The 18,909-nt window shown below is 35.6% G+C and overlaps 1 protein-coding gene across 2 annotated transcripts in view; it reads left to right on the plus strand.

Moving 5' to 3' along the window:
- The first annotated feature begins 475 nt into the window (after nt 1-475).
- Nucleotides 476-18,909, plus strand: part of Slc35d1 (solute carrier family 35 member D1) — a 45,467-nt gene continuing 27,033 nt past the window's right edge. The window contains exons 1-7 of one of the 2 annotated variants that reach the window (XM_015484887.2): nt 476-635; nt 734-820; nt 1,527-1,594; nt 3,074-3,145; nt 3,711-3,779; nt 5,896-5,998; nt 9,047-9,139. In XM_015484887.2, the coding sequence (XP_015340373.1) occupies nt 734-820; nt 1,527-1,594; nt 3,074-3,145; nt 3,711-3,779; nt 5,896-5,998; nt 9,047-9,139 (492 nt within the window). In that variant the 5' untranslated portion in view covers nt 476-635. Of the gene's footprint in view, nt 636-709; nt 821-1,526; nt 1,595-3,073; nt 3,146-3,710; nt 3,780-5,895; nt 5,999-9,046; nt 9,140-18,909 lie in introns of both variants that reach the window. The other variant, XM_048815176.1, reaches the window with a different exon arrangement.

An 18,909-nucleotide genomic window follows, 5' to 3' on the forward strand; every position in this document is an offset into this window, starting at 1 on the left:
CGCACGCGGAGCTCCATACAGCCGCGCGCTCCGGGCCGCCTTCGGCTGTTCTGCCATGCCCTGGGTGCAGCGCCCTCCCTGAACATCCTGCCTTTCGTTGCCTGGAGCAAAGTTGCTTGGTGACTTTAGGACCCCTGTGCATGCCTGCGGGGAAGCGAGCGTGGGATGCGCTCCTTCCTCCGCAGTCTGTTCCCGCGCCGCTGACAGCCTCTGGGGACGTGCGCATCTTCACGCCCATTTACGATTATTCTGCTGCTGTCACGGGGACTTGGAGCAGAAGCTTTTTTTTTAAGGTGTGAAACCGTTGAAAAGATCTGTTTCTTAACTTCCTTGAAAAATCCGTTGCAGGCAGCCTACCGAAATTGTAGAATCGGACAAGATGAGACAAGTGGCCGCCCGAGGCTATAAAATCAGCGGTATGGCCTCATAACCGGCAGGATTTTTTTTTCTCACAAGATTTTTATTTGAATAAAGGACAGACGTTGGTGTGGATTTGTATCAAAAGACATTTTAAGATTGTCGGTGCAAAAGTTGAATTCACAGAGCTATGTTTGGGTTTTCTGACTTTTTTCTTTTCTTTCTTTCTTTGCCCTTTTTATAGATTTCCCTCCTCGCTATGTGTTGGACTTGGCCAGGTTAGTTGGAATCTTCAGCATTACATGGTTTTATGTTGTCAGAACTTCTCTGTGTGTCTTTATATGTAGAACAGTGCATCTGTGTTCTCTGTTTACAGATGGTGGCCACAGTGTCAGTTCTCTGGGTGGGAAAGGCATTCAGAGTAGTCAAGTTTCCTGACTTTGACAGAAATGTACCTCGAAAGGTAAAAGATTTAAAAAAAAAAAAGTAGTACTTTGTTTTATGAGAAGGAGTCACTGTATTTTTTTTATCAGAGCCTTGCATATTCAAAAATTGTAGCTCTAACGAAATCCACATCTAGATAGAGCACATGTTATGAAGTTAAAGAATAAATGCAGTAATGTGTGTTAGAGAAGTTCACAGTCTCTGTAAAATTAAAGGAAGAAAAAAACCCCAGGAATCTTTTTTGTTTTAATTAATGCTCACTTGTTGGGAGTGCAACAGTTCTGCAGTTTCTGTATCCATCTAATCTAGCCAGTGTATCCTGCATTCATTATTCTTGGGTTTATTTTCATGTTCTTCTGTCTGCCTCTGCTTGACTCCACATCAAGATAAAATGCCTGCCTTTTTCTGCTGATATTAGAGCCATGTGCTAATACATTATCATATTTTAAAGCAAATAGTGTTTCTGTCCTACATTGGTCGATCATATTCATATTTCTTTTCTTCCCTGTCTTCCTCCCTCGCTTTCTGCCAGTTTAGTGTTGTGTCTCAGAGAATAGTTAATATTGTTTGGGTGTTTCCTGGGGCTCAGAATTGTTTATGAGAAGTAATCTTAAGTTTCATGTGGAAAGAATTTGATCATAAAAGCAAAACTGTTTCTGTTTGAAAGGACCTTGTTTTAGCTATCTTTATTATTGAGTTTTGTTATCCCTTTTTAAATTTTCTAGACGTTTCCACTACCTCTACTATATTTTGGGAACCAAATCACGGGACTGTTCAGCACAAAGAAACTGAAGTATGGATAACTTTATTTTACTAGTGAGGTTACTATAATGTGTTCTTAAAGTTGTACGTAAATGTGAAATATTTAATGCATTGTTACTGTTTCTAGAAAAAACGGAAGGACTAGAAAGTTTTTGTCATTAAATAATGAAGGTTGCACTAAAGGCTTTAGTGTAAGCTCATTTCTTTTGAAGAGAAAGAATAGTTGCTTTATCCTGTCTCATTTTGATGTTAGAGGTATATAAAATGTTATAAAATGCTATGATAGGGGATTTTCATTATTTTCCCAGACCTGCAGTAGTGAGAGATAAAAGGCTTCTGGGATTTCTATTCATTAATATAGTTAATTAGTACTATATTTTAGGCAGATTCCACACAGCAAAAAAGGATGGAAATGAGAACTTTCAGTTTTTCTTCTCACATGAAATAGTTAAAATGAGATGGAACCCTGATAACAAATATGATTAATATCTTACCCACTGTCATGTAATTATAGAGGCAGCGTCTTTACTTTTAGAAAGAAGCAGTAGCTCTCTCTGACTACATTGTCTATTACCCTCTAACCTTCCAGTTCCTGGCTTCTCCCCTTTGTGGTTTGTGATGTTCCACAGACACCCGAAGGAAAATAGTTTGACAGAAACCCATGGCTCCACTACTTCCACATGAGCTGAAGTTCTGGCATTTTGGATAATCATGAGTAGTGAGATCTCTTGAGAATCAGTGGCATATAATTTTTCATTTCCTCCTTTTTTTAAAGCAAGTAACCTGACAGGATGGCCAGGGGTATCTCTGGGGAGAGTTCCAAGTGAGGCAGATTTATTATCATGGGTGGGGCATTCTTTTCCATCTCATTACCCACTTGGAAAGAAATGAAGGTCTGCTGTGAAATGCTGCTTATAGTTTGCTTTTTTTTCATCCATTGCCTGCCATCCATCCATCCATCCATCCATCCCCTACCTTTGTTTGCCAGCTAAATATAAGGCACTTTGTAGTGAGATAAGACATATTCAGAAATAACTATATGTTTATTAGTGCAAGCAAAATGCTCTAGGAATTTAATGGAAGACTTTCACAAAAGGACAAGCAAGGAATGCTTTATGGGGTAAGATTTTCCTAGGTGTTTTGGGGTGGTCTAGTGAAGAAAGGTGATATAGGCCCTTTTACATTAAAGACTAACATCGGTATATCAGGATGTTTGCATACTTAGCAAAGTAAAATTTAAAAATACATGTATTATTTATGATGTATGATTTTTACCATTGTATAGTTAATGTTTCTCACTTTTAGTAGTTTTTTAAAAGCAACTTTTTTAGCTTTTTAAATCATTTATTTCTAGAGAGAAGTAAGGATTTAATTTAATCAGAAGTTAATCAGCATGGAATTTCCATAGGAAAGGAAATAATTAGCATTATTTTAAATTACCAATTTGAAAAATCTTGATTTAAAAAAATAAATTGAACTTTATTTTACCTAATCATCTTTGTTTTTGCAGCTTACCAATGTTTACAGTTTTAAGAAGGTTCTCCATCCTGTTTACAATGTTTGCTGAAGGAGTTTTACTCAAGTGAGCAAAATTTCTAATACATCTTTTCTTTAAACAACTTAAAGCACCTTGAATAGGTGCCCAGCATATGTGAGACATTAAAATTATTTGTCTTGGTTCTACTTCAGCTTTTGAGAAGTTTAAATTCTTTCCTTGCCATCAAATTGATAGTTTGTGGGAGCAGTAGTTGGGAAGGTTAAACGAGTTGGAAACCTATCTGAACTTGAGTTTTAATTTTCTACAGTTTCTATGTCTACTGCTGCCACTGAGTGAAGCTGGGTCAGAATCACAGTTCTAGGTTTTAAATAGCATTTATATCTTTTACTGAAAATGTGTGTTTCTTACTTTAAAAAATCCTGACTTACAAAAATGCCAACTCAATAGCAAATGGTAAGAATAAGAAAAATGACTACAATTATTTACATAGCAAATTGAGTTTTTGCTTAATCAATGAGATTCTTTTAAATATCCAGTTCCTTGGAAATATTTAAAATACTATTGTTTATGTTTTTTTGCCTGTTATGAAATGTGTCTGTACGAATAATAAAGTCACATATATATATTTTTTAATTATCTTATTTTGTAGGAAGACTTTTTCTTGGGGTATTCAGATGACCGTATTTGCAATGATTATTGGAGCCTTTGTAGCTGCCAGGTAAGATGAGGGCCTATAGATAGCACATTAAAAATTGTCAATACATTTTGATAATAAATGATCAGTTACCAATCAGAATAATTTTTTTGTAGCCTAAGTAAAAGTCATGTCTTCTTCAGAAGTTAAATCTTTGGCTGTGTTAAGGTCAAGGCTGGCAAAATTCAAATTTTGGGGATTCTTAAATTCATGTAAGTTAGGATTTATTACTCTCCTGTACTTACTGAGCACATACTGTGTGCCACAAAATATTTTCAGCATTGAGCACATTATTTATGTATTCTTCATAGTGCTGAATGGTATGGGTATAATTTTCCTACTTTATAGTTAAAGGAAACTTAAAGTTCTATACTTGCTCAAGGTCGCACTGCTAATAAATGCTGGAATTTGAATGTGTGCCTGAATTCAGAGCCTATGCGATTTCATAAACCATGTGGCATTCTTTTACTTTGCAAATTTTTAAAGAAAATTTTGTGAGGTGAGGCAAATGACAATGAATACCTTGACTTATGGAATAATGAATAATATCATTGATTTATTTGGCCTCACTTAAGATACATTACAGATGTCATTACTTAGTCTTATTAGATTACTGGAACATTCCCCCTTTTTATAAAAGTTCTAGTTTTAAAGTGTATGAGGAAAATACAAAGCAATGATAAATGTTTAAGGAGATGACTATGCTAATTGTTCTGATTTGATCATTACACATTGTGTATGTATAGAATTATCACACTATACACCCAAAATATACATGATTATTTTGCTGCAGTTTAAAAATAAATAAAGAAAAAAAATTACATGGGGAAAATGTATACCCAAAGACAGAAAATGAAAATGATCACTAGAAGCCTGATACATTTTACTCAGCCCTGGGCATGCATAGATGGATTTACTGATGTCACAGATTCTACCTGACATACATTTTCATCTGGGTATTCCAATGGATGGCTCATTTACTTTCATCATATCCCTGTGGTGTAACTGGGGGGAAGTATAATTTAAATTCTATTTTATCTTACATCTCCAAGTGAAATTTCATTCTAAAAAAAGAGAGGGTGGTAAAATTTGTTACCAGAATTTGGTTTTATAGCCAAATGTTGTATTTGTCTCCTTGGAGAAAAATTCTACACCAGGTATCTGCCTTTCTTTTTAAAGGTGTTCTGCTAACCTCTGAACATTTTGAAGCATTTCCTTGAAGCCAGTGAGATCCAAAATTGTACAACAGGTTTATTCAGGACTCACTTTGGCCTGCAGAAAGCTTTGAGGAGGGTTTCTAACTAGCCCTGCTTAATTAGAACCTTTGGCTTGTGAAAAAGATGGAAAGAAGAGAACCTGAAGTTAGAGTGTTGTCAGATGCTTGGATTAGGGGTGTGCATTAGGCTAGTCCTGTCTGAAACTGCAGCAGTATGCAGCTCCTCAGGTTTTGGTTCCATTTAGAGGTTCAGCTACAAGCATTGTAGTGTCTCTGCAAAGTCATAGAATGTGAGGCCACCATTTTGGCTGGGGTGCTAAAGTACGCTGAAGGCATACTTTGCTCAGATTATTCATTTATTCCATTAAATTTACTGATTTCTTATCTTGTGCTTACTACCCTATTAAGTAGCAGAGATTTTCAATTTCCCCAGTCTCACTAGTTTTACCTCATTGAGTAAGTACTTGAGTTCCTACTATGTGCCCTCTCACAACTTACTGTGATCCATACTTCAGAAATTCTGCCCAACTACCCGTGGAAGTTAGTCCCATCTTTTGCGTGAACTTTTTGAAAAATGATATGTTAAGAACTTTTGATTTCCTTATTTGTGAAATTGATGCCTTCTGCCTGATTTGGTCTGACTTTGAATTCAGAACAGTTTACTATTAACTGGCATGATTGATTATTCCTTATGATGTGTTTAAGCATTAGTGTTTTTGTTTCTAAAATAATCCCTATTGAAATAGTATGGAATTGCCAACTGTGACCAGGACTCAAGAAATACTAGTAGCTGATAAAATAACCTAATGTTCATTTAGCTGGAAAAGAAATGTTCTTGCAAATATTGTAGTTCAGACCTATTAAAAATTTAATGCATGTTCTTTAAATCTAACTTATTCTTAAAGTTTTGCTTATGTTTTGCAGCTCTGACTTGGCATTTGATCTGGAAGGATATGTTTTTATTCTGATAAACGATGTACTGACAGCAGCAAATGGTGCATACGTAAAACAAAAATTAGATTCAAAAGTAGGTAGCTATCTAAAACTTCTTTATTAGATATTTACTGATGTTGGGAATGGTAATAGCAATTCATCAGGATAAAAAGTATGGAATAAAGAAAAATACTTAGAAGGGATAGGAGAGACATGGGGGTTCTCTAAGGGTAGATTCCTATATTCTGGTGTTCACATAAGAAAGTTTTTAAATTAGCAATTAGGTTTTATTGATGGCTTTGGGGAAGGGATTATGGGAATATTGACTTAGAGTGGGGTAAGAAGGTTACAAAGTTCATAGAGAAAAATGAAATAAATGCTCATGGCTCTGTTCTGAAGATACTTGGTGAGGGACCTGGAACAAGAGAAATATATCCTAAAGCCTTTGGGCAATCTTGAAGGGAAGTGAGTGTTGGAGGGCGCTTGCAGAACAGGATGACCTTTGTGTACTTGCCCGACAAATGGTAGGAATCTTGAGGAAGCATTAGTTTCGCTCTCTCAGGGGTACTGCTGAGTTTCCTGGCTTGGATCTCATACGTGACCTTTGTACATCCAGCTCTTTGCCTTCTATTGGTGGCGTGGACATGAAGGCATTTCAGAATATTTTTTGTTTGTTTGCTATATACTTTGAGTATGCAAACATTAAATTTATTTTCAGATCAAGCCAGACCATCAGAAAGCTGAGTATTTGACCCACAATTCTTTTGATACATTATGAGGTTGTATTACAGTAAAAAACAGGTATATAGAACTCAGCTTGCTGCATCATAGGGTTGTTTTTGAAGGAGTTGTTCTTGATTTCATAATGTATCCTAGGTGAGTACCCATATGAGATATTTATCTTAGATGTCACCATAGTTTTTCCTGAGCAGCTGGTATGTTTTTATCTCATAATTTAGTCTTATAACTGATGATGGTTTTATCTTATTTTCTACCCGTGTTTTATCTTCAGTCAGATGACCTTATCTGCTTAGTTCTTTTTTTTAATATTTATTTTTTTAGTTGTAGTTGGATACAATATCTTTATTTTATTTATTTATTTTTATGTGGTGCTGAGGATTGAACCCAGGGCCTTGCACATGCTAGGCGAGTGCTCTACTGCTGAGCCACAATCCCCCGTTCTGCTTAGTTCTTACTCTGCTATATTATACTTAGAATATTTCTGAAATTACTTCAGGTCTTTTTTTGAAATTTAGATGATAAATAAATATAAATATCCTGTTCAATAGTTATAATAGTATTGAGTTGGAATCCTTTTGGCCAGGGCTTTGCCTTCTCCTCCAGAGAATTACAGATTGTGTGATTATCCCATTCATTATTCTCAGAGAATTTTTTTAAAAAATATCCTTGAAGAACTAGGGACAGTATAGATTTTTTTCCTATACATTTTCTCTAAGTATGCCTTTTATGTCTCATCCTTCATTTATTTGCCTGATGACTGTATGATGATTGCATTTCAAAGGAAGATGCTAGTAAACATTTTTGCCTTTTTTAAGAGAGCAGATAGAAGTTTGGTCTTACTCTGATGTGTGTGTGTGTTTCCTTTTAATCCATTTACTGCTTTGGAGAATAAATACTAATTAAAACATTTATCCAGCAGCTTCAATTGTCTGAAGCAATGCTGTCCAGTAGAATTTCTTTTGATGTTGGAAGTCTTCTTTATCTCTGTCTGCTGTTTGTTACTAATAGCCACGAGACATATGTGGATATTGAGCATTTAAAAAGTGACAGATATAATTGAGGAACTGAATTGGAAGCTTTATGTAATTATAATTAACTTTAAATAGCTACATGTGGCTAGTGGCTACTATTTTTGAACAGTGCAGTCTAGAATACATCCCAGAACCTAGGGGAAAAAAAAAGTTCAGAGTATTTTACTCCTAGGAGAGACATTTAGTTCCTCACTTAGAAATGACTTAGAACTTATTTACATTAGAACTTTTAAGCTCGCTGATCTGCTTTTCATTTCATGGATTACAATCAGCAAACTAGAAGTGGTGTTCTGTTTAGAGGCAAAGGCTTGCCAGTAGTGTAAAAGATAATCTGCAACAAGAGAAACAGAAAAACTCTGAAACAGGCACAAATACTGATGAAAAAAATAGCACAGGGGCTATTAAACAGCATTAAGGGCAGCACTGTATCAGAACATGCTATAGTAATGTGTGTTTATGATGATGCCCTAAGTAAAATTTAGTTGGTGTACTGTGTTTAAGAAGTTTGGGAGAGTTAGGTATGGTAGTACATGCCTGTAATCCCAGCAGCTCAGGAGTCTGAGGAGGAGAATCACAGGTTTAAGGCTAGCCTCAGCAACTTAATGAGACCTGGTCTTAAAATAAAAAAGATAATAAACTATGAGGGTGTAGCTCAATGGTAAAGCACCTCTGGATTCAATCCCCAGTAACTTAAAAAAAAAAAAAATTCAGGAGTCGGGAAGAAAGATACTGAAAACAGGGCTGAGGTTGTGGCTCAGTGGTAGAGCACTTGGCTAGTACGTGTGAGGCACTGGGTTTGATCCTCAGCACTGCATAAAAATAAATAAATAAATAAAAGCATTGTGTCCATCTACAACTAAAAATATTTTAAAAAGTACTCAAAACAGTTAAAATGTGAAAAGAAAACAGTTTCGGCATTTCTATTTTTGTTATTTGTCAGTTATGTGAATGATGTGGATCATTTGTTTGCTTCTATATACATCCTCCATTCCTGGATAGCACATGTCTCTGGCTGACTGGGCGCCTATTCTTAAAGATTGCTTTGTTTCTCTATGGCTTTTTGCTTGCTGCCATGCAAAATGAGGCACACTTTTCAGTGATACTTGTGACCATAAACAATTAATTATTTGGTTTATCGTAGTATGGCCAACACGGAGATACTTTAAATAAATCATAAATTTTATTACCTATAATTTCAGGACTACTTATAATCCTGGTCCTGTGAACATGAATCATACAGCATAAAGCTTAGTGCTGCATTTCAGACTTGAATGCATCTGTTGAAATTAAAGCCTTTTTAACTTAAGAAAGTCACACAAAATCATACATCATCATCATTATCATTATTATTATTATTATTATCATCCTAGGAGCTGGGGAAATATGGTCTCCTCTATTACAACGCACTGTTCATGATTCTGCCCACCCTGGCCATTGCATATTTCACAGGAGATGCACAAAAGGTAGGACTTTCTAATTATGGTTAAATGCCTTATGTTGATGAATTACTTTATTGTTTTTGACCAAAAAAAATAGACTGTGGGGTTGTTAAAAAAAAATGTGCTTATTAAGTAACCACACACTGAGAATTTACTCTTTACTAATGTCATGCTAACTTCCTTCTTGGCATAAGTGCTGGAGAGTACTAAGGTGCCTCAAAATAGCTCTTGTCAACATAAAAATAGTACATGCTAACTAGTATCCTTTTCATATATGCCAGAATAGAGGAAGGGAATTTTTACATTTTTATTAAACTATAAAATAGGAATCTTAGCAAACTATCCTTGAGAAGCAAAAGAATCTTGAAATAGTAAAAACTTCAAAACCCTAAGCAAGATTCTGGCATCACTAGAATTTTGTTTCTCTGACAATTGTCATCCTGGCTTAAATTCCAAGTTTTTTTTTCCTTAGGAGATACTTATTACTATGTGGTGCCATGACCATATAAATAGAAACTAATGTTGGTAACCAATTTTCTGCAAATGTTTAGTTAAGTTAATCCAAAATAGAGTACTAAAGTAAATCTAGAGAAGAATTTTTCTCTAAAATAAACTTGTATTCCTAGGGAAAAAGTTAATTCCATATTGTTAGAATTTATAACATTTTGCAAATCAAATTGAAATTCAGAATCCTACCAAGGATTTCTGTCCCAGATTCTTTCTGATAATCCCCCTGGCTAGTACTTCATCAAATACTTATTACTCATTCATTCTTAAGACAGTGATGATGCCCACAGATCAGTGAAGGCTGAAATAAAAAGGTTTTGAGAGCAATTAGACTATTGAAAACTTGTTCTTGAAACAAAGACAGGATACTGATAATTTATGAAACATAGTTACATAAGACCTCTTTCTTTTAAATAATTGGCACATATCATTTTGAATAGATGTGTAAAGTTCTAATGATGTGATCTGGGTACTAGAAGATCTAGAAATGGCCCTGAAGTAGGAAACAGAGCTAACTACTCTGACCAGTTGTGATGAGTAAATTTCTGTGACTGTGAAGAAAATGGTAGGAAAAACTAGCATTTTTTGAATCTATATTATCTGCTAGTTGCTTTCTATATATAACATAATAGCTTAGAAAGTTTACATTATCTCTAGTTTACTAATGTGAGAGTAGAGGTTCAGAGAAAGTAAATAACTTGCCCAAAGCCATACTAAGGGGTAGGGGGTATAGGATGGGGGGTAGTAGGATCAGAATTTAAACCCAAGCCTTATAGCAAAGACTAGGGTCTTTCCACAGTGGTCTGCTTCCTCCAAGCAAGACCCTGACTGAAGCACCCTTTACTCTTTGGAGTAAGAATGTGATGTAAAATGACCATCCCCTAATGGCAAGATGGTTCCAATTCTCTAGGCCAATTTGTATATGAGAAAGTTGGAAGAATTAATATGGTTAGGTATTCTAAGGACCTAGCAAAGACAGAATTTTCATTATATTAAAACTTTGACCAATAGCGTGTAGCTACTTGAAAAAATTGACCAAAGGAGACATTTCTTCATTCCAGAATGCTGACAATTTATGTAAAAAGTTATAATTTGCACATTTTGAAATTCAGTAACTCACATTCATATTGAAATGCTTTAGTGTAGTTAAGAATGTTTATTCATAGTGTGAAAATTTGCTTTGTCACCTATGTTAGATCTAGATTTCCTCTTATTCTTTTCTTCTATTTCTAAGCAGAAGAGTAGAATTTTGAATAATAGTCTTTTGTTTCTCCAATAAAAGTGCCAAAGTCAAGAAAGGTTTATTTTAGAAGAATAACGATTTTGAAGAATGTGAGTTCATTTAAATATTTTCCAGTTAGAATGATAAACTAATTTTAGAAATTGAACTCATTGTTTTATAGTGAAACTCCATCATTATTTTGGATTTTGTATAAATGTTTATTCTCATTCTTATTACTAATAAAACATTTATTGCGGTACAAATGGATATTGGCTTTCTTACAATCCCTTGCTCTTTTTCTAAACATTTTTTCCTTAACATCTTCTCTGTCTCAACATTCTCATATAGTTAAAGACTATTGTATATCTCACTATGTTAGACTCAGAAAATAAGAAAAAAGAAGCTTCAATAAAATGGTATCGTCTTTAAAGACCATACCATCTTATTAGGGAGCAGACTTGCCATTCTAAGAGCAACATACTCCTTATGGTTTAGATATAAGGTATCCCCCAAAAGCCTAGGTATGAGACAATATCAAAGTGCATGCCTATTAGTAAGTACTATGAGTATTCAGGTTAGGAAGAAAATGGTGTGAGTTAAGTATCAATAATTGTTGTTTAGTGAGGTAGTTCTTGTTTTCTTTAATTTTTTTTTAGTTGTAGATGGACACAATGCCTTTATTTATTTATTTGTTTATTTATTTATTTATTTATTATGTGGTGCTGAGAATCGAACCCAGTGCCTCACACTGGGTTTGATCTTTTTTTTTTTTTTTTTCTTTTCAATTCTTAGAAGAGCATCTGTTGCATAATAAGTACTTAATATATATTCTTTGAAATAGCAGTGATTCTGTAACTGTAGGCAGGTAGGGTTTGACTGGAGGAGGTGGGTCACTGGGGGTGTGCCTTGCCTTGGGGGCTTTTCTTTTGTCCTTGTGTAGGAGCTCTTCCTCTTGACCACTCCTGAGCTGTTTCCCTCCACTGCACTCTTCTGCCATGATGTTCTGCCTCACCTCAGGCCCAGAACTGTGTAACTGGCCATGTATGAACTGGCCATGTATGTATGAGTGCTGGCAGGTACTCTACCACTGAGCCACAATCCCAGCCCAGTTCTTGTTTTCTTAACCACCAAATGCAATAAGCAGTGTTAGCCTGTTTTGGGGCTTGTTTTAGAGACAAGACTTACAAAGGTGGTTGAGTGATTATTTTCTTATTTAAAACAGTCTGTATGTAGTACGTGGAAGCCTACATAACCCAGGGTGTCCAGGAGACTCATAGTGTTCTACAAGAGGTCTGAGGTTTAGTTTTTCCACTGGAGGATTGATTTTCACAATAGATAGTGGTTTGTTTGTCTGAAGCCTTATCTAAAAGGGTTTGCATTAAAGAATGGGATATATGGTAAGGTAAGAGTTTTCTCTGTTCTTTCAAAGACCATATTAAGGGCTTATTATGTGTCAGATGTTCTTCTAAGAGTCTGATTCATTGTCAGATTGTCAGTGTGCTTTTCTTCCTACATGTGCATATGTATATTTGGACAAACATGAGTGTTTATGCATACATTTTTAAATGAGGCTGTTGCCAAAAAACAATTTAAGACTGTTTCTGGCCATTAGTATACTTTACCTATTTGGTATGATGCCTTCTACCTGACAAGATACTTCAACATAAATAATTTCCCCTGATCTTTGTTACATATCTCTGTAGTAGGTTGTTATCTGTTTTTCAGATGCTAGAAACATGCTCAAGCCCAGTTGGCAAGGTTCAGAACTAGAACCGGTCTGACTCCAGAACCCTTGCTTTTTGCCTGAGTACGTGTATCTCCCAAAACCATCTGCTGTCCCTGACTTACATTCTCCATTTGGGACTTCATGCAGGGACTTCTTGTAGGACAAGCCCTCAAATGTGAGAAATAACTCAGTGGTGGTTAAAAGAGTAGTATTAGAAGTAGTCAGCAACTTGTCCTTGTCATTAATTATTTACAAACAATCACTGTTCTTTCAAAGACCATATTAAGTGCTTATTGTGTGTCAGATGCTCTTATAAGAATTGAAAAGTAAAAAAAAAAAAACCAAAAAACAAAGACCAAGGTCTTTGCTTTAATTGTGCTTGGATTCCAGTGGGGTGAGATAGACTACACATAAATTATATATTAAGAGCAATGAAGAGAAGTAGAGCGTGAGGAGAATGAAGGGAAGTGCTGTTTTTAGTAAGTTAGCTAAGAAAGTTGTCTTTACAAGATTCATTTAAGCAGACATGAACTGAATGGATTGAGAAACCAATTTGTGTGGCTTTTTGGAGAGGAAGTCATCTAGATCTAGGTTGAGGAAAAAGCATGTTCTGAATCCTGAGAAATGAGCTCTTAGCATTTTCTGAATGGGTACATATCAGGGAAAACCAAGGTGGACCTTGAGAAAGGTGGAGGAGGAGAAATGAAAGGTGTGTTCCAGGCAGAACTAAGCATGAGCACAGGCATAGATGCAAGTGTTGTTAGAAGATAGAAGTGTAAGACTCGGAGAGGCCTTGGAGAGCATCTGGTTCAAACCTTTTATTTCATAAGTGAGGAAATAGGGGCCAGAGAGGACCCAGGTCTAGATTTCCCAGATTTCCTGATTGTAAGACTGGTGCTGTCACTCTTCTCATTATACCACACCCTGTTTCCTTCTAAATTAGAACCAGTGCTAGACATAGGAATTTGAAATTTACTCTCCAAGTAGTAACAAGTCCTTAAAAGCTAGTGATATAAGTGGTACAATGAAGAGAAATTTGGGCCTACGTGCAGAAAACCAGCAACCTCCAGGTCTGTCCCCATGCACTAGCTGATTTTGGATAAGTCCTTCTGCTCTCCCACTCTGCTTTGTCATGTATAAAATGGGGAGGTTGGGATAAAATGTTCTCAAAGTAGGTCCTTTTCTGGGAAGAGACAGAATTCATGAGCAGTAAAAGTCATATTGGTGTGAACACTACTAGGCTGCTGTCCTCCCAGCTGGCCTGAATCTAGTGCTCCCAGATAATCAGTGCTGATCAACTGCTTTCATCCGTGGGACTCCTGGCTCTCCTGAGCTTAGGCCACTTATTGCATGGAAGTTCTCTTTGTATTGAATGAAAAGATCTCCATGATGAGTGGTTAAATGTAAAAGCATGGTGCAAAGGGTAGGCTTTCATTGAGTAAAATGAAATGAAAAATAAGACACACATAGTTTATTCACTTATTTCAATAAAGGAACTGGAAAAATTATATATGAAACTAATAAAGTAACCATCAATTTTTGTGTTTGTGTGTGGGAATAGGTATATAGAAAAGAATGAAGGGACACTTCCAAACTCTTCATTTTTCTGAATTGTTTTTATTGTAGAATCATGTGAAGGTATTTAAAAACTGTACTTTATAAAGTGAACAATAAGAAAAATATTATTTTTTTTGGAATAAATGATGAATATTCTGTGATGAATCCTAACTTCAAAAATAACTGGGAAAGATAGAACAAATTTATTTGTTTGCATTTTTAGAGTTGCAGATTCTTGACCTGGATGCAAACTAAAGCAAAATCAGATTTGAATTATTTTTCTCAAAGTCTCACTATTAACCTAAGTAGGAAAAGGAAGAAAAATTGTCCTCTGCTAGGGCAAGAATCCAACAAGAGGCTCTGAAAGGTCCAGAGAGGTATTTGACAGGATTGATACAATCTTTAAGGAAGAATTGGAGGTTAAGGATGAAAAAACTAAATTACCTTAAAGATTAAAGGCAAGTTCCAATTGAACAATGCATCCCAGTGAGCACATAGTACAAGGGAAAGCCTTGGGAAAGCATTCTCAGAAACTAGTCTGGTTGTATGTGTGTATGTGTGTGTGTATGTTTGTGTTTTAAAAGTTTATTCAAGGTTTGTAAGTCTTGCATTTACCTTGAACCAAAGAACCTATATTTCAGCACTTAATGTTTTTAAAATACATATCTTCTAAAATATTTTAAAAAGTCCCTACATATTATATGAAAACCAGCTTACTGTTAATAAAAGATATCTAATTAATATAGGTAGAGGTGGAGTGGACATCACTTCACTAATGACTTTCCAAAGTTGTCAGGACAGATTGTGTTTAAATTCATTAGTTGCTGCCTCCAAAAGGGAATGTTTGCAGCACAAAGCCAGTGATTCAGAGTCACAGGAGTTGGAGCTCTGCTTTCTGGCAGCATACTCTGCTAGGTATTCTCACGTAGGAATGGAAGAACAGACCTCTTGCTGTGAATCTCACAAGGCCAGTACTGTAGGCACTGGGACATTGTATAATGTCTTCATTATATCACTGGTTATATTCCATGGCTTAGGGGAATGACAAGAAAAGTTTCCACACAAATCATCTGTCTGGAAGTGTCTCTTAAGAAACACTGCTGTTTAAATTATGAAAAAGTTTTAGGCTACTGGGGTAGCCTGTCCAGGGTGACTACTCTTGTTATTAGTCATTTTTATTTTTGAGGATGTGACTTTTCAACAGGAGCAAGAAACTTGATTAGTAAGTTTAGTAAGTGTAGTTTTGCCATCATACATAGGTTTTATATTGGTGGCAAAGCGTAGTGAGCAGCGAGACAGTGAAAATATCTGGGCTTATAATCTCATTTAAGCTAGGAGAAGGGGCAGAGCAGGAGAGGTAGAAAATGGTTATAATAGTGTCAAGGTGGGTAACCCAGCACCACTGATTCTGGGAACTCACCTGACTTTCCCAAGGCAGGGAGAGAACTATGGCAGATCATTTGCACCACTAACATTATCTTTGTTCTGCCTTAGCAAGTTTCCTAGCAGTTTCCTTTTAGAAAAGACCACATTTTTTTCTCAATAGTTTTTTTTTAAGAGAAAGAAATTTCAAAATAGATTTACATCATTTACAACCTTTTTACCATGATGTTCTATATAGAGTATAGAAAGCCTAAATTGTTTGTTAAGATTTTTCAAGGTAAGCAGGGAGAAATCAAAACACAGAAAATGTCTCATTTATACTTCAGATTTTAGTTTGCATATAAAATAAGTTATTGACTTTTTGTTTAGCAAGTTTCCCTGGAAGTGGGAATGGTTGCACTTAAGACTGAAATGCACAATGAAATTATTCCATGTTTCTCTTTAGATCAGGAGTGGTGAATCAGTGCAGATATTATCCTGTGCTCTTATGGACAAGGACAAATAGTCACAGTATTTTCCTTTTTGAGCCTGGACATAGCCTCAGAATGTTTCCCACTACAGTGGTTCAGACAGCCAGAATTAATCAATTAGAGCTGGTACAAAAGAAAAAATCTTGAGGGCACAGTGGTTCATGCCTATAATCCCAGTGTCTCTGGAGGCTGAGACAGAAGGATGGTGAGTTCAAAGCTAGCCTCAGCAAAAGCGAGGTGCTAAGCAACTTAGTGAGACCCTGTCTCTAAATAAAATACAAAATAGGGTTGGGGATGTGGCTCAGTGGTTGAGTGCCCCTCAGATCAATCCCTGGTACCAAAAAAAAAAAAAAAAAAGACAAAATCTGATTGCATTCCTGGACTAGATTTTAGTTTTATTATTGTATGTCATTTTAGTGCTTAATCTTACTCAGATACTCCCTAAATCTTTTAATTTCCTTTATCTAAGCAAGTAAAGAACAAATTTTATAGTTAAACTTTTTTGTTTCAAATATTTTTATTTGACTAAAAATCTTACACAGAACATGGTAGGTCCATATAACCTTTGCCCTTTGATTGTATGACACTCTTTTCACTCCTGGAGGTTTTGACCCGTGGAATTACATGATACCACCAGCACCTGTAGAGGTGGAAACTTCATTCAAAACAGAAGGAAGCCTAAGGAAGCATCTTTGTATGTTCAGTCTGTAACCACAGCCACCACTTAGCCAAGATTGCAGATCATGGAGCTTGTAGCAGAGTCCTATTTAGTTCTGTGTTATGCACAGAATGACCAGTCAGGTCATTCTCGTCACAGTGACTCTTTATCAGAGTTTTCTCTAGAGGCAGAAGTTTTGTTTTGTCTAAACATTTTATTTTTCCTGATTAAAAAAAGTACATGATCGTTGTGCCTTCTGTATTTCCTGTCATAGGGAGAATAAAAAGGTTTGCCTGTTGGGGCTGTGGGTGTTGCTTAATAGTAGAGCACTTGCCTAGCATGTGTATGGCCCTGGGTTCAATCCCCAGAACCTTAAAAACAAAATTTTTCTTCCCTGCAAATCTACCACCATGAGTTAATAATGGTAGTGGTGGAAGCTTAAGTAAATAATCTCTTCTGTTTATAAATTCTGTATATATTTATGTAATTTATATATCTTATTTTATTCTCCCAGTTGTTTCTAACAAAAAGCAGAAGGAGCAGATTGTTTTCTACCTTTGTAATATAGACAAGGGCTCATAGAGGTTAAATGACTTTATTATGACCTCACAGAAAGTTAATGCAGAGTTACAAGTAGAACTCCTGCTTTTGACTCACTGATCTGATAAGAGCAGCCATCGAGTAGAAAAACTTGTGTTGTTTCCCAGAAGTATAGATAGAAGGACTGTAGGCTGTGGAGATGAACAAGCTCTTACTAGCTGAATAATTTTGGAAAAGTTACTGAATATTTCTGAGTCTGGCACATAGGAAGCTTGTAATAAGTGGTAGCTTTTATTGCTTTCTTAATGCTGTCCTTATGGCAGATGGCAGGGAGGGTGGGCTCTTGAGGTGACTGAATGGGTCATATTTGTCCTTCAGCTGTACTTTCAAATGGCTGCTGCTGATTTTGTTGCTGTCAAAGATCTATTCTTGTGGTAAAGTAGAGGAATGCAGCAGGCTACTTGTGCCATAGACTGGCTTTCTTCAGACATAGGCCAAATACTTAGGGAAATGGGGAAAATAAATCCTCTGAGAATTATTTCTCTGTTTTTGAATTGTATAAATAGAATAATGGCCATAAGATTTATTTTAATATTCTACAGAATAGTTACTATGTCCCCAAGGGGGCGGCCTATGCAGTATATATTTGGGATATTTTTCCTGAATAAAATTTAATGTTCATTGTAAAGAGCCATGGACTTGGAATGTGTAGATTTGAGTCTAATATATTAGCTATGTGACCTAAAGTTAGTCAGTCATTTGATGTCTTCTGGGGATAATATGACTTGGCTTTTTCATCTTAGAGGGTTATCACGGGACTCAAATGACATGATCTATTCAGAAGCACTCCACAAATATTAGGCAGTATTATTTATTGCTGTAGTTTTCTATTTCATTATGAGCAGACCTAATTAAATCCTCTTTAGCATAGTGCCCCAAGGCCTGACTTAATACATGTCAGAATCGTGCCCCGTTAGCATAGGAGATTAAGGAGGGAAGGAACTCCTGTATATAGAGTATAGACAGATTTATTTAAGGTTTTTGCTATATAATTCTGATTATTTTTTACTCTTAGGTCATCCATGCATGTGTGTGTGTACCAGATGTACATGATTAAAGATATTCATCAAGAATGTATAAAAAAAACTTAAAACTCAATCATCAGAAGACTTTTAATTAAAATTTGGCAAAAGATTTGGGTAGACTATAAAAAAAGAAATACTGATGTCAGATAAGCACATTAAAAGATACCCAACCCTTGTTAGTCATTAGGGAAACAAGTTAGAATTCTGAAATGCCACATGCCACTGACCAGAATAGCCTCTGGGAATTCTAAATATTGATGAACATGTACAACGGTGAGAGCTCTCATACAGTGCTGGGGAGAATATATAATTATGTAGCTACTTTGGAAAAAAGTTTACAGTTTATAAGAAAAAAAAGTTTATCTTATAAAATTAAGGATAAATTTACCAAAAGAACTATCAATCTAATGTCCTAGATATTTACCAAAGGCAAATAATAATGTGTTAATAGACTTTTACTCCAAGGTTAATTGCAGCTTTATTTATAATAACATAATTGTAGAAACAACCCAAATAAAAGTCCATTGACTCTTGACTAAACAAATTGTGGTGTGTGCATATATGTGTGTGTGGGGGGGTGTGTGTGTGTGATGACATATATATATAAGTGATATATATATATATATATATATATATATATATATAT

This window comes from Marmota marmota, unplaced genomic scaffold, assembly GCF_001458135.2.
Source record: "Marmota marmota marmota unplaced genomic scaffold, marMar, whole genome shotgun sequence".
Lineage (NCBI taxonomy): Eukaryota > Metazoa > Chordata > Mammalia > Rodentia > Sciuridae > Marmota > Marmota marmota.